Below are 21,878 nucleotides of genomic sequence, written 5' to 3'. Positions count from 1 at the left end.
GAACAAGTCCTGGACGTGGAGTTTTAAGGTCAGATAGTTGTTAGTGGTTTTCTGATTAGTCAGATCCTGAAAATATTGACATTTTGCTTCAATTTTCTTGAATGTATTTAGTCCTTTTGCTGCAATCAAATGATGTGGGGAAAGTAGTTTCAGTGACTAAGCATAAACTCAGTTCAGCAAGATTTTCACATTAACGCTAAATATAAAGATGTTTAAAGGCAACCTTAGTCCATGTTACTCAGTAGCACTAGCTTAGCCAATGCTACATTTTCATTTAGACAGGAGGGTAGCATGGCTGCAAGTTGGGTTCAAAGCATAGACTGTCCATAAAAAGATGGATGGAGACTCCATGACGTCACCCGTAGGTTTCTGAAGACCTGAATTGAAGCTTGGTGGGCGGTTCCTACCATCACCATCTTGGCAGGGGCATGCATGTCGTCCCGTCCGAAAAATACAAATATGGGCAAAGAGGTGGAGCTGAGAGGGGGGCTGTGAGCGTCATGGTGGATGATTGACATCGAGCAAACTCTGAGCTTTCTGTAGCTAAGAGCTAACCGAGCTAACCCAGAGCTAACAGGAGCTAACCAGCTAACGGAGGTAAGAAGGCTAAAGCTAAGTCACGTTGTTAACCGGCTAAAAACCGTGGTTGTTCTACGTTCTTCTTACTTAAAGCGGGAGATCGGGTACCTGTCAGTCAATAGGACACGCCCCTAAATATGCTGAACTTCGAGAGTAAATGACTTTTAAAGGGTGACTTAGAAAAAAAATCACTCCCCCTCAGTTGTCATGAAGGTAAACCTGCATTGTACCAGGCTATAAACATGTTTATTTCTGCTGTAAACATGTTTATTTCTGCTGTAAACATGTTTATTTCTGCTGTGAAGTTGGTCTTTTTTTTTTTTTTTTTTGTCTTGTCCAGCATTTAGGCAAGCAGAATGATGGTCTGGATGCTGTGTTCTGCTGAGCAAATTTTCTCTGCCAAAAGTTGGTCTTTTTAACATGGGAGTCTATGGGGATTTGCTCTGTTTTGCAGCCCCTACTGGATGAAGGGGGAACTGCAGTTTTATGTGTTTCTGCATAGGCTTCACTTTTAACCGCTGGAGGTTGCTGCTTGGTTTAAAGTAGCTACAGCATTAAAATGTTGAGAAATAAATCCTGTAACCAGTTTGTTTTTATATAGAAAGATATTAGAATAAACAAAGAAATATTGTTTTTCCAAATTTTTTTATGAAGAAGGATGCAGATCTGATCAAGATGGATCCCAGGCCCAGTGTAAAGCTCGCCATGCAATGATCCAGTCCATCATCAGACAACAAAATAGAGTTGCAAGCCACTGATCCCATTGATGCTACATCCGGCACAAAATGCCCTGCAAAGCAACCAACCTTCCTATGGTACTTTTTTTTAACTTGTTGCAAATAATTCCACTCAATGATCCAGATTATTAATGTAAAGTTGTATTATGTTTCATGTCTCTTCAACATGACAGTTGTCACAGCAGTGGATCTGAGTCTGTGTGTGTGTGTGTGAACTCCTTGACTCTCTTTCCCAGTCTCAGGCTTCTCCATGAGTAGAAGTCTGGCCCTGCCGCTGCATGTTTAAAAGGGATTAAAATGTACTTATTTTGAGATCAATTGCGAGAAGTGGGAGTAATAAAAAAGTCTAAAAATGTCTGTTTTAATACAATACTGAATGATTTAATGTGGTTTCTGGAAGAATTGAAACTGCTCTCCACCACATGAAGCCATCTCAACAGAAATAAGTCGGATTAAAACGTGTGCTCTGCATGCTTGTTTGCTTAAGGCTGCGGGTTCGTGATAATCCTAATTCACAGTGCTTCATCCAATATCCGTGTCCACGTCTTCATGTATCGATTGATTTTCGTACTTCAGCCAGCTGTTCATCAAAACTATCAGTCCAACCTTATTGACCCCTTTGCTGCGTTTTTCTGCTTTAACCACGCCCACTTTACATTTCTAACCAATCACACAATTGTTGTCAGAACCACATGAGAAGAATGTTGACGAGTCGGGAAGAAGCTGCGACAAAACAAATGCATATTTGTTTTCTCGCAGCCCTGAGAGAGAGAACATATTTCTCCTTTTTTTTGGATATTTTGTGGAGTATGCAGGCCTTTCGTCAGTAAATCAACTTGCGCGACTTAAACAAGTATTTAAAAAACAACAAAACCGCACCTATTTACCTGTCTGTTTACGCTTCAGCAACCCACCCGATGACCCACATCCATCGACTTTGCAGATGACATTGTGCTATTCTCACACAGCCACCAGCAGATCCTACAAACACCTGCAGTCAGACTTGGACTCAAATTAAAACCTAAAATCCAGCAGATCAACAACAAAAGCGCTCAGTCTGCAGTCACTGGGATCCAGTCACTGGGATCCAGTCACTGGCGTCCAGTCACTGGCGTCCAGTCACTGGGGACGGTGCAACAGAAGAGGACATAAAGATTAGAACAGGAAAAGCATGAACAACATTCAATGTGTAAAACATTTTGGTCAGTACCAAGCTTCAAATTTTCAGCTCCAACACGGAGACTGTTTTACTGTTTTCTGAATTTTTCCTCAAAAATGACAACCTGAAACATGAAAAACACCAGAGAGACGGCTGATGAGGTCAAAGTGGAGATGGGTTGGCCACACACTCAGAAGAAGCAAGGAGAAAATCGCAAAACAGGCTTTAACCCACAGTGTAACCATGGCGGAGGAAAGCCCAGAATCACAGAACAAGAAAAATGGACTGACGTTGAACCAGCTCGACAAGGTAGCCTGAAGGCCTAAAGGACAACAAGCCCACTGCCCTCATAGTGGAGCTTCGTTAGTCTAACACAGGGGTGGGCAACTCCAGCCCTCGAGGACTACAGACCTGCATATGTTGGGAGTTTCCCTGCTGCAACACACCTGACTCAAATCAACGGCTCATAAGTGACTTTGGTGTTGACCCTGAAGGGACCGAACTGAGTCCTGCCCTGAAGCGTCTGTTAGCTGAGCTGTCAGAATTTTACTAAAAAATATACCATGCTCTAAGGAAAAATAGACATATTTTTTCTTTTAAATTCATTTCTAAATAATTTAGATTGATTATTGTTACTCTAATTTTTATTGTAATTATTAGGGATGCACCAATACCAATATCAGTATGAGTATCGGCTCAGACGTTCCTCTATCTTTGTCTTTGGATGTTCACAAGCTGAACAAAGACAGTTTAGTCCAGTCATCTTCTGGAGGAAAAAGAAAAGCAGTAGCTGGATCAGTGAACAGAAATGGGGACGTATATAACTCCAAACTAAAACTATGCAGGGTCTGAATATTTAAGTTGCAGCTGTAGCAACGGAAAGATCTGGATCTTTTAGGGATGTACAGATACCAAAACCAGTGTCGATATCTGTGTGTACGCGTACTTGGTATCAATAAAAGTGTACCGATACTACACTAGTCAAGCTAGCATAGATGTGTTTGATGACATGCTTCGGACACGTTTTAAAAGAAATAAATGCCTTGAATGTTAAAATGTGACATTTTTTGTTCCACTAAAAGTGAGATCTTTGTTTCAAAACCACATATTTATAGTATCTATGGTCATGAGCTGTGGGTCGTGACCGAAAGAACCAGATCTCGTATACAGGCGGCTGAAATGAGTTTCCTCCGCAGGGTGGCCGGGCTCTCCCTTAGAGATAGGGTGAGGAGCTCGGTCATCCGGGAGGAGATCAGAGTAGAGCCACTGCTTCTCCACATCGAGAGGAACCAGTTGAGGTGGCTCGGGCATCTGGTCAGGATGCCTCCTGGACCTCCCTGGTGAGGTGTTCCAGGCACGTCCCTCTGGGAGGAGACCCCGGGGAAGACCCAGGACACGCTGGAGGGATTATATCTCTCGGCTGGCCTGGGAACACCTCGGGATCCCCCCGCAGAGTTGGCAAATGTGGCTGGGGAGAGGGAAGTCTGGGCTTCCCTGCTTAGGCTGCTGCCCCCGCGACCCAACCCTGGATAAACGGCATGAAGATGGATGGATGAAATTGTTAGATCTGTTATGTTATTATATGTGTATTGGTGAGGTAACTTCAGAAAGGATGGGTCATTTATTACAACCTAAGGAAATCTTACACAGTTATAACAGCAATAATAACCATAGTTACAATAATGTTCGCATAAACACATCTGGTATCGGCAGATATTCAAATTTCAGATATGCTGTCACCGTTTCAAACATGTCTATAATTTTACAACAAAGCTGATCAACAACAGGGAACGTTTCGTCTTCCTGATGAGTTTTTCTCTCACCATGTTTTCAGTTGAACTCCTCAGCTTGTTTATCTGCCGCACTCACAGAGAAAAGCAGATCAGAGGTGCACTTTTAGATTTCCGATTGAAAATATGAAACATTCATGTTAGAGACGAATCAATATTCATCTCTGGGCTGTGAAATGGACTCTCGCAGAATGAGAAGATGTTTGTCCTCCGCTCCGGCCTGGTTACACCGGTGGGCTCCGAACTGATAGCATCATGGATCCCGGTGTGTGTCGTGTTCTATCACAAACACAGCTGTGATTTATACATTCTCTGAGGGGAAGGAGGGAGGGAGGGGTCCTACTAAACAAATTAGCCAGACAGAAATAACTTTATTCTTCTAATCCAATAAATTCAATAACTCATCCTGTGGATTTCATGGTTTCGCTGCGTTATTTTCCAGCGACTGCAGCATGTCGTAGTGACACTAACAAGTCCACACATTCACCCCGCTGCTCTGCAGGGAAGTATGGATGAACGCTGGAGCCAACTTCCATTGCTTATGGGTTTTGTGGGAACATTTAAGCGGATATGGAAGCATTCCTGGACTTGGGATGGACGCACCTCGGAAAGAAATGACACTCCTGCTTTGCCACATCACAAGTCGTGATGCTGGCCTTTGTTTTTAAGCTTTTTAAAATTAAACAAAAAAACTGCATTTTTTTTTTGTCTTCAATTGACTCTGTGTCAGGTCCCACTGTGACCTGACATGATGATGAACCTGACTCCAATAAAAACCATTCACCAAATCCATTTCATTTTTCACATTTTGTACGTCTAAGACTGATTTTTACACTAAATATCTAGCTCCATGTCGGTGGGTTTGTTTAGTAATTGTGACTATTTGGTAATTTTGATTAAAGCTGAAGATGATTGAAAGATCTGAACAAAAGAAAATGGAAAAAAAAATATCGTTCTGTATTTTTAATACCAATTTTCAGAGGGTTGGGAGCATGTTTGTCTTTTTATGAGCTGGAAGGTTTGTCGATTTGTGAAAAGAAACTTTCTTCCACACAATCAGGCCTTATGAGGCAAGATGATAAAAACGGTCGAAGGTCAGTGAAAAATGACCTAAAAGGATAAAAAAAAAACGTTCTTGATTGTCTGTTAGGGTCAAAACTAAAGAAACGAACCTGGTTTAACCCCAGAGGAGGCCAGTCTGCAGGGAGTCGAGGTGTAGACAGAAACTGAAGGCTCCGTGGAAAATACACAAAGTTCGGACTCAAACATAAGATCATCTCCGTGGTTATTCGCTTTACGTGGCGATCCGCATTGTGGATGCTACACAGAAAGCTGCGAGGAGCCCGTAATGTGTCGGGTTTAAATGACTCCGGAGGGAGGAGGAGGAGGAGGAAAGTGATGGAAGATGAAGGGAGGAGACAAGCAGCCGTTTTAAAGTTGAGCAGCTGTTCCTGAACGCTGCTCTGACCCTGTGCCGTAGCAGTTCTTCCTCATGTGGGTCCATCTGGTTCATACGACCAGATGGACCCCCCCCCCCCCCCCCCCCCCCACCACCCCCGCCTCTCTCCAGGTGATTTACAGTGTCTGGTAATTAGAGCTGATGTCTCATTTAGTCTGATTATTATTCCTTGTTTCTCAGCCGTTTGTTTTCCTCCTGTCCAGTCTGACCAGATGGACGGATTGTCTGATGTGTCACGAAACGTCTTTCACTGTCCACCGATGCAGCGCGCCATGAACGCCGTTCCACAGCTGGAAATAGGAATGAACCGAATCATCTGAACAGGAATTAAACAGCAAAATAACCAGAAATGAGTCATTTTTTAGTTTATATGCAGAAGTCAGAGGCACGATAAGGCCATCAAGATACTTTTCTTATTTTTACACACAATCCCTCATTTCCTCGTGGCTAGATGAACTGTAAAACAAACAAAATTCCAGTTTAGTAAACTGGGCTGGGCTTCCCGCAGCCCTTGATTGGACCAAATGGTTCAGAAAATGAATGAAAAAATGAACGGATCATATTCTGAAGCTGAGATAATAGTATGAACTCATTCTGAATTCCATCTCAGCAACACGTCTAAAAAGTTGGAACATGATTGACACCAGGTTGGAAAAGGTAACCATCACAAAGCAACCACTAGAGGAGCATCTAACAACTAACTGGGAGTGCTGGGAGCATTTTAGAGGCAGTCGGGTATGAATAGAAGTTCCCCAGTTTGCTGCAAATTACATCTGAAAGTTGTGGAACAAAGTGTTCCTCGACATGATGCAAAACCATTAAAGATACATCTACAGTGTATCATACTAAAAGATTAGATGCTGCTGGTCTTCTGCATTAAAGCCGACCTGAAGCTCTACTGGAAACCACTGCACTGAAACCACTCCTCAGTTCATCCTGAAATCCACACATGCAGCTTAAAGCTCCATCATATGTGAAGAGGATCCAGAAACACGCCGTCTTCTCTGGACCAAAGCTCATCTAAAATGTTCTGAGTGGAAACCTGGATGAAGATGTGGAATAGTTTGTGGACAGCATGGACGGCGTGTCCTGCAGACTAAAGAGGAGAGGGAGCATCCAGCTTGTTATCAGCCTGCATCTCTGATGGGATGGGGTTGCATTAGTGCCGATGGCGTGGGCAGCTTCCACATCTGGGAAGCTCCATCAATGCTGAAACATCTGCTCCCATCCAGACAACGTCTCTTTCAGGGAAGACCTTCCACCATGCTGGACCACGTCCTGCATCATCACAGCAGCATGGTGGAACAGGAGAAGAATCACCCTGAAGCTCCTTTTTACAGATGTTCAAAATGAGCATTTATTGTCCATAAAAGTGTAAAATGTCTCAGTTTCAACATCTGATATGTTGCCTATAAAATACAGGTTGGTGAGATTTGCAAACCATTTTTCAGTTTACATTTTACACAACATCCCGGGTTTTAGGATGTAGATACTGTCAGTCTAAAGACATTAAGTCAGGATATAAAAGTTTGTATTAAATAGTTTCATTTAAATAATGCAGGTTCATTAACATTAAACCTACTTAATTCACTTTATTTAATCCATGAATTACACCGATCCACTTTGGGCCAGGAATTAGACACATCCCTGCTGATAATGAAAACGCTTCCTGTTCTTTCTTGTCATTAACAACTAAAACTTAATAAAGCGGCAATTTCATTGCTTAACAAGATGGAGGTTCATTAAAACCAAATCTCTGCAGTAAACACTGTAATCCATGAATTAGACTGAGCCATCCTTCTCCGGGTTTAGCCTGATCCCAGGGGTAATTTAGGACAGAGCTCATTAAAGCTCAACATGTTTGCAGATGTCTATTAAGAATTTGAAGCGGAGGAGCAACGGAGGAGCAACAGAGGAGCAACAGAGGAGCAACGGAGGAAAAGAGGCAACTAGAAACAGAATAATGGAAGGAAATGAAGAGAAGGGACAACCGACAAAAACAAAGGAAAATAGAAAATGAGAAGGAACAAAGAACTCAGCTGCTTGACTTAACTCCTAAATGAAACCTTTAACCAGTAGTTCAACCAGTAGTTCAACCAGTAGTTTAACCAGTAGCTCGGCTTTCTGGCAACTGGTTGATTGACTTGCGCCTTGAAAACAAATCTAAAAATCTGAATAAGCTGAAGCTGAAAGACCTGTAAGAATTACTCCCATCTACCGGTGAAACCATGCAGAGCACCTCACAGTTTCACCGACTGCAACAACGGCAGCCTGCGTGGGACAGAAAGCCAAGTCGTCTCCATGCTGGGTGTTCGTTCTGCTCGGACACCGAAGCAGGTTCATTCCCTGCCGACTGGAATCGCCTGGTTTCACCTGGCAGGGCAAAAGGAGAGGGACACTGTCTCCATGGAAATATGTTTGTTTAGTTAGCATTAGCTTTGGCATAGCAGCAGCTATAGTTCCTGGGGTCCATACAGTTTCCATGGTGATGATATGCAAACATATCATGACATTCACTCATACATATATACTTCAGGTCGAAAGTTTGGACATAGAATTTAACGTAAAAGTGTGTCCAAACTTTTGACTGATAGTGTATATACACATACATATACATAAATATGAACAACACAATTTATACATCAGACACAAAAATAAAGTTAAAACTTTTGGCATGCTCCAATAATATATCATTATAATAATCTAACACACAATTCTGAAAAATTAAACAAATCAATAAAATAAAATAAATATATATATTTTATGATATACATGAATATAAAATGAAAATAACGAAGAGCCCATGGGTCCTTAACACACAAATAATCCCTTTCCTTTTCCAAAACCATGTTGTTGTGTTCTGTATTTTAGAAGAGAAATCCATTTTTGCGTTGCTCTGCAAGGTGAAACAGCCTCCATCTGTATGCCTCGCTGACATAATTACTTAAATATTTTACTAAAAGATAGTTTTTATGGAATAAATTATGTTCTTTGTTGTTATAACAGTACTGATGAAAACTAAGTGAAAACAACAATCTGTTTATTTACTTCCAACCAAGAGACGTTCATGCATTTTCGTGATGTTTGCTCTCAACTCTCCTGAAAGAGTCCATGCTGCTTTGGTTTAGACCAACTGCAGTTTTCTCATCTTATCTAAAGTATTGGATATATAGAAGAAAGCTGATCAATCTGTAAAAGTTTCGTCTGTGGAAAAGTTCAGAAAAATTGCAGAAAACCAGGAATTTTGGGGGAATTGGGGTTGTACCATATTCTGAGGTATTAACCATCCAGCATGCAGCTCAGATGAACCATAAACCAGCTTGACGTGTTGTAACTGGAGGCTACAATCAGCCTCAGGATGATGAAGGCACCTGGTTCCTCATCTCTCTGTGTTTCTCTGCTCTCCTGCAGCATTACAAGGAAACGAGTCTTGAACCTTGAATGTAATCTTTGTTCCTGTTCGAGATGAAGACAGTTCCTTGTGTTTTCAGGAGAAGCAGCGTTTCCTCACCGACGTTCTCCATGAGGTGATGCTGTTGGACGGTCTCAGTTCCTCGCATCCCATCTCCCAGGAGGTGGAACAGGCAACCGACATCGACAGAGTCTTTGACTGGATTGCCTACAAAAAGGTAAGAGTCTGTTTCAAAAGAAGTCATTTGGTCCGGAAAGGTTGTGGAGCAACATTTATCAGTATGTTGGCCAGTGGACGTGAAGAGGAACAGGAAGCAAATACTGAGAGTAGCACGGCTTTTAAGTTGATTGATAAGGTTTATGAGGTCCTCTCTTTTGAATAGATGTTGGGCTGGATACTCAACAGATCCCCAAAGCTGCTGACGTTGCTGCTTTCTAATGTGTTCTTAAGTTCTAACCAAACACCAACCGGTCCTTTCAGGACAATCAAACTGTCATCAGGAAGAAGAACCAGTGCAGCTTGAAGCAATACAGTTAAGAAAATACTTATAAACTTTATCAAACTTTATAACAAACATTTGTTCAATTTCCATTAAAGTTTTTCTCAAAGTAAAACTTTTGTAGAAGACACATCTGAGAAAACCACCTCATGAGTGTAAAAAAATGGCTTTACAGTTGTATTAACTCGGGAGAAAAAAATCCAACTACCAACTGTTAAACAGCATCTCTGAATGCTGCGTAAGAAAAGGAAATTACAAACCCGTTGTAAAAATGTGCACCATACAAACACCGGTCAGTTCAGGTGATTATGATAAAGTATATGTATTGACGTGAAACTTTTTATGATCACACCCATCAGAGCAACGTAATTACTGCTAACAACAACCCAAAGCCATTAAGATTAGAAACTTAACGGACGAAAAGACAACGATCAACGATGGATTGGACACGGCCATCTTGCAATCTGGAATCTCTGGGTTCTCTAAAATGTACGAGTTGTTCTTCACTTCCAGCAAAAGTTTCTTAAAATTCTTAAAATCCCAAGGACAACTTGAACATATGGTTAGCATTGTGCTAATTTCCATTTGCGCAGCTAGAGACGCAAGTACAGGAGCCAGTGAAACATTACCATCGTGCAAATATTAGGAACACAGTGGATGGATTAGAACACAATGCAAATACTATGTTGGACAACTTATAACGTTGTACACTTCAAGATTAAATGCAGCACATAAAGTGCCTGAACAGCTGGTTATACTGCAGGTAATGTTATTAGGAAGTCCATATAACTCTGACAGCAACATGGAGAAATGTGCTTTGAAAATACCTGCAAAGTTTTTATTGGTTGTCTTATGTGAAAGTGTGCCTCTCTGTGGTTCCTTTAGGGAGCGGCGCTGATCCGGATGCTGGCTAACGTGATGGGACAACCGTTGTTCCAGAAAGGACTCAATGTAAGTTATGTTGCACTGCAACCAAATAGCTCCTAACAAAACTGCTATAACGTGTGTATGTGTGTAATTCTAGGAGCTTATTGGACATATAATGCTTGAAAAGGTGAATTTGGTTGGAGGGATAGCTTGGTGAAAGGTTTTGCTACATTTTGTTATTTAGAAATCATGACGCAGTAGGCTGATATACTTTGGAGAAGTAGTGATCACAGATCACTGTACACACCTGGAACTTCACGGCCACAATAACGAACCATTAAAGAAACAACGACACAATGACCTAGCTGACTCATATATCGCTATTTGGCTGACAAACTGTTTGCCTGGTAAGGACTGTTCTTCTGGTGCTTCTGTTGCCAGAGGTCTCCTGGCTTCCTCTCAGTGGTGTCAAGCCAAATGTTTATTTCTATCAATATTTTTACATCTACATTCACCCACTACTGATTGGTGGGTTTGGGGGTTAATTACTATACTTTATACATTTTGGTATATATATTTAGGTTTGTGTTGCTTTTTGACATGAAAAGCACTTTATAAATAACATTTAAAATGAGCTGGCTTGAGGTGTACCACAGGGCTTCATCATCGGCTCTTTTCTATTCTGGATTTTCCCGACCAGCTTATTTAAAACTCAAACCTAAATCATCATTTCTATGCTGATGATACTCAGCTGTATAAAAACCACAAGTGCCAGCAGACCTTTTAAATAAAGTAAAGCAGGGTGTTATGAATCTGGGGATAACATTTACTTTGTCTCAGTATTGGTGCTCAAGTCAAACATGTTGTTCAGTCTTATTTACAATTTTTTAGTTTACAACCATCTAAAATCTAATTTCTTTCTGTTGCTGACTGAAAATGGGGATCCGTTCCTACCTTGACTATGCTAACTCACTATATTCTGTTATCAGTCATAGCTCCTTCCTTCACCCCCAGTTGATTTAAAATGCAGCGGCACCATTCAATACTTAAACCAAAAGGCATGAATGCATCACCCTTGTGCTAACCTCTTTTCATTGGCTTTATTTTAGATTCTTTTTATTGATTTTGAAAGTCTTACTGTTTACCTTCAGAGCCTTAAAACATTAAATGGCCTTGCCCTCAAATACATCTCTGACTTATTGACCTGGTGACACCCTTGGTATTATTTCTCCTGCATTTGCCCGACAAGTCCCTCGCAGTGTGTGCAGAGTTGCTGGGAAAACTCCATTAATCATTCTGTTTGATTTGTCTCGCTCGCTGTCACCTGTGAGCATGTGGGAGTTGGAGGGGTGGAGGATTGTGACAGATCCTGCAATAGGAAATAAAACAATACTTCCCTTGACAGGTATAGTACATAAAGACAGGAAACATACAGTGTAGGTGGGTAACTGAAAATAAGAATTTACACTCTGGGGAAAAAAATTCCAGAAATCCATGATGACAAATATTTGGTAGCAACTTTTTAAACCAAGTCCTGCTTCGTTTTGATCAGTCAGACCTGATAACTGTGACTGGCTTCATATCATACTTTACCAGAATGTGAAACTGTAGTGGTGAATTGGTGATCACAACAACTAGCAAATCTCCAAATAATATTCCCATAATTCTGTAATTTCCATGCCTTGTATACATTTTGGGACCCAAGCCAAGTCTGTAAAGGTCAGGTTTTATCTAGATGTGGGTTTCTATGAGCTACTTTGAGACTGTTTGAGTCTGTTTGGTTTTGTTGTTAAAAACCTGCAGCTCAAGTACACACTGCATGTTGAAGCTTTGAGCCTGTTGTCTATTTGTTGAGGCTGCCAAAATTTGCCCATCCATGATAAAATGAGTATTTTGCTGCAGTCGTAGGAAAAGGAACACTGATGTGTAAACATCAGGGAGGTAGCCAAGTGTATACAAACACTTTTAGGATGAATATGAACAAATTTTCATCGTTAAAACCTCAAACAATTATATAAAATGTAAAAAAAAACCATCAGAGTAGCAAAATCTTCTGCTGTTTTCTTCACACCATGAGGTGTCACATGAGAGCAGAGACGTCTGTCTGCGACTGTGGGACAAAAACTCATAAATCAGGTCTTATTTTTATTGTTTTGTGGTGAAAAGTTTTATTCCACCTCTGATTTACTCTGTGGATGTTTCTCTTATGAGTCTGCCTCTGAGATTAATTATGAAGATTCTGCTGGTTTCTATTGAGATGGAGGTCCTGCTAGTTTCCATTGAGATGATGTTCTGCAAATTTCCATATAGATGAAGGCCCAGCTAGTTTCCATGGACATGAAGGCCCAGCTAGTTTCCATAGAGATGAAGGCCAAGCTAGTTTCCATGGAGATGAAGGCCCAGCTAGTTTCCATGGAGATGATGTCATGCAAATTTCCATGTAGATGAAGGTCCTGCTAGTTTCCATGGACATGAAGGCCCAGCTAGTTTCCATAGAGATGAAGGCCAAGCTAGTTTCCATGGAGATGAAGGCCCAGCTAGTTTCCATGGAGATGATGTCATGCAAATTTCCATGTAGATGAAGGTCCTGCTAGTTTCCATGGACATGAAGGCCCAGCTAGTTTCCATGGAGATGAAGGCCCAGCTAGTTTCCATGGAGATGATGTCCTGCAAATTTCCGTATAGATGAAAGTCCTGCTAGTTTCCATGGAGATGAAGGCCCAACTAGTTTCCATGGAGATGAAATCCCAGCTAGTTTCCATGGAGATGATGTTCTGCAAATCTCCATATAGATGAAGGTCCTGCTAGTTTCCATGGAAATGAAGGCCCATCTAGTTTCCATGGAGATGATATCCTGCTAATTTCTGTATCAATGTAGGTCCTGCTAGTTTCCGTGGAAATGAAGGGGTTTATAGTTAAGTATTCTCTCTTCCTATCCTAAACCATCTTGAGCTTTATGTCTTTCTAGCCCCTCATGGTGTTTCTCAAGTGAATGTGGGGTTGATTCCTGGAGTCTCCTGACTCTGACCAGCGATAGAGGTATCCATCATCATCATCATCGGCTGATGGCCTCCTGAGATGTTTACCTGACAACACCTCCATTAAACACCTAAATAAACTGCTCGGATTGACTTTTTACCTTCTACTTTTGCACCGTTCTTCATCAGACATGACTTTACTGGTTTCTGGATGAGTTGAGCTGCTATTTTCTGGTTTTCTCTGAACATATGATGGTTTTCCTTTTGCTTGAGAACCATTTTCTACTGACTCAGCTGCCTTCCCCTCTACTATAAAAGCTTCTTTGGGAGATTTTCATCATCATGGTTGTCTCTCTGGACACCAGAATCTCAGAATTCATCGCATCAATTGGCTTGTTGGTTTCCTATATGAGCGAGGCTCCTTCAGTCCTGATATGTTACTGTCGTTGCACACCCAGATCTGTTGGTGTATCCGGCTTCTACAAATGTTCTTGTGTCCTTATTCAGAAATATGTCCCAACTTTGTCCTGTTTTTCAGGTTTATAGACAATTTCTTGATAACCTGGCTCAGTTTTGGGAGTAAAACTTGGAATAGACAGTTAATTATATCCAACCAATGCTATCAGGCTCTGGTCAAAAAGCTGCAGATGTTTTGCTGGAGTTCAGTTTTATAAATAAGATGTTTCTGTCTTTTCTTTTCAAGTTAACAAAACATTTGAGATATTGATGATTAACCGGAATAAATCAAATCCATTTTGAATCAGAACGAAGTGCAGAGAACATGAGAGGGTCTGGAAATGTTGCGTTTGCAGCTGTAAACATCAATAATTAAATCATTATTATGGTGAAGTGCAGGAAGTTTCCTCTGATAATGCTTTAGCTCTGTCAGGCTTTGGTTGGGGACAAGTTCAAAGGATAATTCAGCATCTGGATGAAATATGGATCAAAGAGAAAACTGAGTAATTTAGGGATAAATATAATTATTTAGAGACATCCCACTATATCCCTGCTGTCCGTGTCTCTCTGGAGATTTGATTTCTCAGATTTGCAGCAGAATACACAACGGCAGCCGTGATAATGATGGAGGCTGTTACATTATTTGTGCTTCAGCTGGTGGAAGTTGCAGGTTGAAGTTAATGTCCTAAAAACAGCAAAATCAACGTTATCAGGAGCATTTTGTACTTGACAACCTGGAGGAAGCCAGGTTGCAGGCGTTGGACAAGGGATGTCATGTGATGCAGCCTGAAAGTGGGTTAAAATATTTTCTATTTCTACACACAGGGAAATATGCACAACTGCTCTTCACATGCACACACACACACACACACCATGTCCTGATTTTCCTGCAAAAGTGACCTGGAACAATGTGAAAAGCAATTTCTATATAAAACATTGCTGATCCAGCATATTACCAGGAGAATACTGTGTTTGTGTCTATTACAGCGTTACAGAGCGCTCCGTGATGTGAACGGCAGTTTGACACATCAGCTGAGTAAAATACTCCTCACTCAGTGTTGTGTTGTAACCTCGATGTTGGTGTGTCCTCCCTGTAAACACATAAAGATGAATAATTGAAAGTAAAACAGCTGCAGCACAGAAGTGTCACCCCAACATGTTGAGGTTTGACAGGAGTCAGACAACAGCATGACCCCGAACATCTGCAGGGCTTTCATTTATTTAATACACAAGTTCACGATGTCGGCAATTCTGTTCTTCCATCACTTTTTCTTTATACAAGTGAGTCTAAAGGAAAAGAATTAAATCCTCCATCCCCAGGGGTGTGTTTTCCCTCATCGTCACATGACTGCAGGGTTTTCAGAGTCTCTCCAACGAGAACCACCAAGTCTCAGAAGACCCGCCATCCCTGCAGGCTGGTGGGATGGAATTATACTGATGTGCCGTTTATGATCAGTTTCTGATATTTCCTGATCCATCGATCCATCCATCCATCCATCCATCCATCCATCCATCCATCCGTCCATCCATCCATCAGTCCATCCATCCGTCCATCAATCCATCCATCCATCCATCCATCCATCCATCCATCCATCCATCCATCAGTCCATCCATCCATCCATCCATCTATCCATCCATCCATCAGTCCATCCATCCATCCATCCATCCATCCATCCATCCATCCATCCATCCATCCATCCATCAGTCCATCCATCCATCCATCAATCCATCCATCCATCCATCCATCAGTCCATCCATCCATCCATCCATCCATCCATCCATCCATCAGCCTATCCGTCCATCCATCAATCCATCAATCCATCCATCAGTCCATCCATCCATCCATCAGTCCATCCATCCATCCATCCATCCATCAGCCTATCCGTCCATCCATCAATCCATCTATCAGTCCATCCATCCGTCCATCAGTCCATCCATCCATCCATCCATCCATGCATGCATCCATTGTCCATCTGTCCATTTGTCCAGCCAGCCAGCCAGCCAGCCATCCATCCATCCATCCATCCATCCATCCATCCATCCATCCATCCATCCATCCATCCATCTTTCTGTTCATCCATCTATCCATCCGTCCACTTGTCCATTCATCCTTCCATCCATTCATCCATCTGTCCATCCATCCATCTATTTCTCCATCTATCCATCCATCCCATTGTGAGATATCACCACATGTAACTTTATTTAAACTGGAGAAGATGGCTGCAAACATGACGCAGTTTCACCTCTACGCACAAAATTGACACGAAGGAAATAAAACGTATTCCTTTTAGTCAGAACAGCGTTGGGATTCGGATAAGTCCTGTTACATAAACATGAAGTGACTTTTGTAGTTTCATATGATGCCCTTGTTCTGTTGTATTTTGTTGCAGGTGTTGCTCATGCCGATGTTATAATGCCGTGTGCAGTTATTTGGTAAAACTTTAGAAAGGAATCTTCCCATATTACTCCAGTAACTTTTTTACATGCGAGAACAGCTGCTGGAGCCAGTTTAACAGACAGGTACAGTTCCAGGTTTCGGACGATCTAACCTGCAACGGTCACATTTAAATGGCGTCTGTCTTCTGCAGACAGGAAACATCAACATCCGTTTGCCTTTTCCGCGTCCAGTTTCAAAGCAACATTCTTCAGGACTTTGCCACAGGTCCCAGTTTCCTCAACTTTCTACAGACTCGACTGTTAACAAGCTCAGAAGCAGGCTATCGAGGTTTCGTCTAAGCCATGATCCTCATCAACGCTTATTGATACTTGCTGGAGAAGATATAAATAAGAAGCAGAATTGAAGTGTTAGATAAGGTGTATGGTGTGTTGATGAAGATCCTCATTAACAGACTGGAAACATCTACAGTCATCATCAGAAATCTGTCACCTTTCCTCGCATCGCTTCCCGACACACTCCCGCCAGCTCAGAGGAGTATTTGTTCCAGGATGCTTGTTATCGGCTCGGTTATGCTTCTTAAAGCTTCTTGTTGAAGGCCAACGTTATCGTGTGTCATCTTGTCCCCATGAAGAGCGTCTACTTTCCTTATCAAGCTCCAGATGGAGCCACTGGAAGAACTCCTGTGCCATCTCAATCGACTTCCTGCCTTTTTTTCTCCTGATTATAGACTCCACCAATCCTTTGCCTCTCAAAGCTTTTTTAACTTAAAATCCACTGCAGTGGGAAAGACGTGTATTATATTTGGCTGGTGAAGACAGGCGGGGGCCAAACCAGACACTACAGGCTGGAAAACAAAGACAACAGTCGTTTCATACGGGTTTGCAGCTCCTGAGCATCCACCTTGTTCATTGGTCTAGAAAACACGACAGCGAGCGTTGGAGTCCAGACAAGTTCTGAGGCTTTTCCTGACTCAACAAGTCACTGAGATCAAACATTAAACACTTTTTGCTGCTCTGACATGTTTCTTTCTAAAAGCTTTTTGGTGTTGGAGACATTATTGGTCCCTGAAACCAAGAAATTCACTCTGAGATACCTGCCTCTTCAGCCCAGTTTGGGGTTTTTATGCCCAACAACGACAGCGCAGTGGATTTCATAAAGACCTGTCAGTTCAACACGAAATCCTACGTATTCATGCTATTCAGCTTCACATGGCGCTTATCCCCTCTGTGGTGATGGACTGAGTGATGAACAACTGTGATGTTGAGAATAAATTATCAACTCAGGAGACACATGGATGGATGGATAGATGGATGGATGGATGGATGGATCCTTCTCTTTCATGTCAAATGAATGACGAAACAGAAAATGACCAGCCTTTACAAAACTTTGAAGCCGTTTCTTTATTGACTTTAATAACTTCTAACATTTGTGTTTCTAACATTTCTTATTGGGGGTGGGTGGGGGGGACTATATCAGGACAATTAGATTTAATTAATTACAGGCTTTGTAATATATTAATCTCAACAGCATCACAATATTTGCTACCAAAAGCGATATTTTTCATTTAAATGGATTTTAGTTGATGACTAAATAAAATAATTTGCCAACCGCGCCATAAAATTAAGTATAATTTACTTTTTTTTCCTACTTCCAGAAAAAGTCGCTTTACTTGTTGATAGTCGTTTAAAACTCTGAAAACTCTCTAAGTATAAAAATAATGCACTGACAAATATGCTGCGGTTAAAGACGTAGATTTTTTAAAAACAGATTCCTTTTTTTTTTGTTAATAACCGGTAATTCATTGTAATTGACGCGTTAAAGTTGACATGAAAGCTCAGATGTCTGACTTGGATAAATGCTCTCACCGTTAGTCTGGACTCGCTGTCTCCTGTAACACCTACAGTCCAGATTTCCTTGCTGCTGCTGCCCATGTTAGCAGGCAGTAGAAGATACATGATCATTATTACTCGTCACCATAGTAACGGTGGTGCCACAAAACAAGTCAACAAAACATTGAAGTTGTTTGTAATTAGATTTTCATTTTGGTGTCGATGTTACAATCAATTAGTAGCCATGATATTATTTAGTTATGCACAAAGAGGACACATGACACCACCTAACGACCCATTTCTGCTCCCTTTCGTACGTTTGTTTCAGACGTGGTCATACGTCGCTGCCCTCATCCTTCCATGTGTCTTTTACATGCTTTGCTAATGGGCAATTTCGGCCTTGCAGTTCCTGTTCTTCTTCTCTGGTTTGTTCCTTCTGCTGGTTGTATGTCAGCCATGCAACCCAACTCTGCCCTCATTTAGCACACGAGCCAGAACTCTCATAAAGTAAGAACTCTTTACTCTGAAGGATGGAGATTCCTCATCAGAAGATGTCGGAAGTCATCCAAAAGCCATGTTTACTTGTAAAAAAGAAACTGTCACGTGACCCCCTAGATAAGTTCCAATGATGTGGAAATGCAAAAAAAAGTTTCTTCATTTCTCTTTTGCAATATATTTTTCTATATTGACGCGTGTGGAAAAAGCCCGAAACGAGAGCTTTAAAGCTTTTTAGTTACTTTTAAATGTAGGTGTTTCCATTAGCAGCATATTGCTGCTATATTTAAGTTTTGTGCAGTTATAGGAATAATAACACAGCTAATGACTGGTGAGTGCATTAAATAAAGGAGTTGAACTGGTCCCAGTACAGTGCTGACAAAGATAATGTAGGAATGGGGGGTCACTTGTTTTGTTGAATAAAAACAACCAGAAATAACTCGGAGGTTATTATAAGTGGCAGCGCTTGGTCTCAGTGCTGTAATGTGTCACTGTATTTCAGTGAACATGCAGACAGTAAACAAAGCCTCAGACTGATGCCGGGGTTCATACACACCGCCTCACACTGAAGGCTGCTAGTCATTATAAATGAGTTGTGATTCTGCAGCCTTGTGCTGCCTGTTAAGACTCACACACACTCCCAGCTTCGCTACAAAGATGAGTTAATGCGTCAGTTTCATGAAGTCATCCTCCAACGCAGCAGCAGCGACAGCCTGGCGAGAACCCGCTGTGATCGCTTCGATTCCAGCTGAAGGGTGAGCATCGAGTTGTTTATGAAAATATGAAGAAGGAAGGAGGGGGGTGGATGTTGCAGCCTCTCAAGACTTACAAACTCTGCAACATTTTTATTGCCTTCTTGAACAGGCACTTAAAAAGAATAAGTGAAGGGATGATTTGTACCTGTCATTCCTGCTTATATTCCTGGAAATTCACTCTGACAAACTAAGCACCCCCTAAAACTGAAATATTGGTTGTTGCTCCCGGTTAGTCTGTCCATCACATGGCTGAGAAAAAGCCTTATCATCTTTCCCACCAGCCAATACAGCAAGAAGCGCGGAGATCTCTCTGCCACGTCCCGTTTAACGGGATAATATGAGAAAAGTCAGAAGGGACTCAAGTCACGCTTATCTTTCTTCCAACAGCTGAGAGGCTTTTCTGAAAAGCCTTTCAGCATCCACAAGACCTCAAAGGTGGTCAAGAACATGGCTGTGGCACGCTGACGATCGATTAACCAAACAGCAACGTATCGATCTCCAGTGTTTGATGACGGCAGCTTGAATCCCCCGTGTGTGATCCTGGTCATACGGGTTTACACAAGCAGACGCATCCTTTTCGACTTCAGTCATCTATATGACTCATCTCTTCTGAAAAAGGAATATTTTGAACTTCTTATACATGATCCTTTTTAACAGCTTCCATCTGGATTTCTTGTTTCACTTGTATTTTGAGTAAATTGCTACTTGATTACTTTTTACAAGCAACCAGTGAGATTACAAAGGTTTATGGGAGCTGCTTCTTCATAAAACTGGCTTTTGGCAGCCAGTGCAGGACACTGATAGGTACCCCATAAAGCAACCACAGCTTGGTTTATGCCCTGAATCTGGTTCATGTGAAGGATCCAGTACCAGAGTCTTTCATGCTGCTTTTCATTATCGGCGTTATCTTTTAACCAGAGTCATTTTTATTTGTTGTACCAACACCAACTAAAACTGTCAGATCACCAAAACCCTCTTTGTTAGGCCTCTGTTGCATATCCAGTCTGAATATTCAGGGTGAAATGACAATACCTCTGCAAACACAGTGAAATTAACACTTTGGGTCATAGAAATGGGAGGTTTATATGGGAAGATATATTGCTATATCTGCTGTTGGTGGAGCATACATTAAAGTGGAGCACATCACATTTAAAAAAAGTTTTAGGCTTGCTTAGAAAATAAAAAAAAAACACTTTTAAGATGATTATACCTTTTGAAAGATGTACCTGCAGCTCTAAATGTCCATATGATCATAATACAATATATGTTCATCATCTCTGTGAAGGCCAACTAGCATAGAAGAATGTTTGCTTTTGCATAAATCCTGAATTAATGCCTGTAAACATCCTCATCATCAGGCATTTATTTTAAAATATTCTATTTATTCTCTCAACAGTCCTCATAGCTTCATACTTATTGTTATGATCCTCTCCATATGCAGAACAAATAACTGTTGGAGGTATCACTACTTGGACTAAAAACCACAGGATCGTCTGCATATATAATGTTTCACCATGTTTCACCTTTGCCAGTTTCAAATATGCCATAAACACAATCGGCCCATTTTACTTCGACTCTTTTCAACAGGCTAGAGTGCTCATATACATGTACCTATTTTTGAGACAGTTAATAACAGTCAAAGAACTTTCCAAGATTAATATGATTAAAAGCTTCCAAGGCATCAATAATTATTATTTTTGTGCCTCCCATTAAGGGCATATATGCAGGAATCAGAGTCCGGCTTGCCCTTGAAACCAAACTGTTTATCAGTAGAATGAATAAACATATCTAATGGACCCAGAAGAACACTTGGACAAGTTTAACATCTGGCACCAGACACCCCAGATCTTATAAATAAGCACAATATGAGCTGGCGTTGTATTGGTTATATTGGATATTAATGAACTATTTCAGACATTTTTCAGGCCTGAGTTCATGTCTGACGGATGTTCCAGATGATTTTGTTTCCATCTCATGGTCTAAGGACTAACATGGTGTCTGTTCTTCTTTTCAGGATTATTTGCTGAGTCACATGTACAGCAACGCTGCCAGAGACGATCTGTGGAGCAAACTATCCCAGGTAACACCTGTCTGTTTGGTCGGAGTGTCCGTTGCCATGGTAACATCAGTAATACTGCAGTCTCACTTTGTTTTCTTGTGAAGCCAACAAAGAAGACATTTAAATTGAGTAACTGCTCTTTGATTTAGCCGCCATCCAATCAGATCTCAGATGAGCTGCAGGCCAGCCATCTTTCTCAAAGTAACTTGAAGGAATTGAAGGATCTCTTATAAGTTTTGGGCATAAACATATTCTCTGATGCAGCAATGACTGCAGTGCAGATGACAACATTTCTGTACATTTCTACTTTTATGGTTCTTAAGGTATTATTTATTTGTATAAGGTGTTCCAATGAAACAAAGCCAGTACTGCTTCCTTCTTTAAAACTCAACGGTCTCACTACACG

At 41.3% G+C, this 21,878-nt stretch overlaps 1 protein-coding gene across 1 annotated transcript in view; it reads left to right on the top strand.

The window, feature by feature from the left end:
* Positions 1-21,878, top strand: part of LOC306773307 (thyrotropin-releasing hormone-degrading ectoenzyme-like) — a gene marked incomplete at both ends in the record, with an annotated part of 278,364 nt that overhangs the window by 194,176 nt on the left and 62,310 nt on the right. Inside the window, 3 exons of the mRNA XM_079263095.1 lie at positions 9,216-9,353; positions 10,521-10,586; positions 21,428-21,493. Coding sequence (XP_079119221.1) covers positions 9,216-9,353; positions 10,521-10,586; positions 21,428-21,493 — 270 coding nt within the window. The remainder of the gene's footprint in view (positions 1-9,215; positions 9,354-10,520; positions 10,587-21,427; positions 21,494-21,878) is intronic.

The sequence above is a fragment of the Telmatherina bonti genome (assembly GCF_933228915.1).
Source record: "Telmatherina bonti genome assembly, chromosome: 23".
In the NCBI taxonomy this organism is placed as follows: Eukaryota; Metazoa; Chordata; class Actinopteri; order Atheriniformes; family Telmatherinidae; genus Telmatherina; species Telmatherina bonti.
This window is presented reverse-complemented; position numbering and strand designations above follow the sequence as displayed.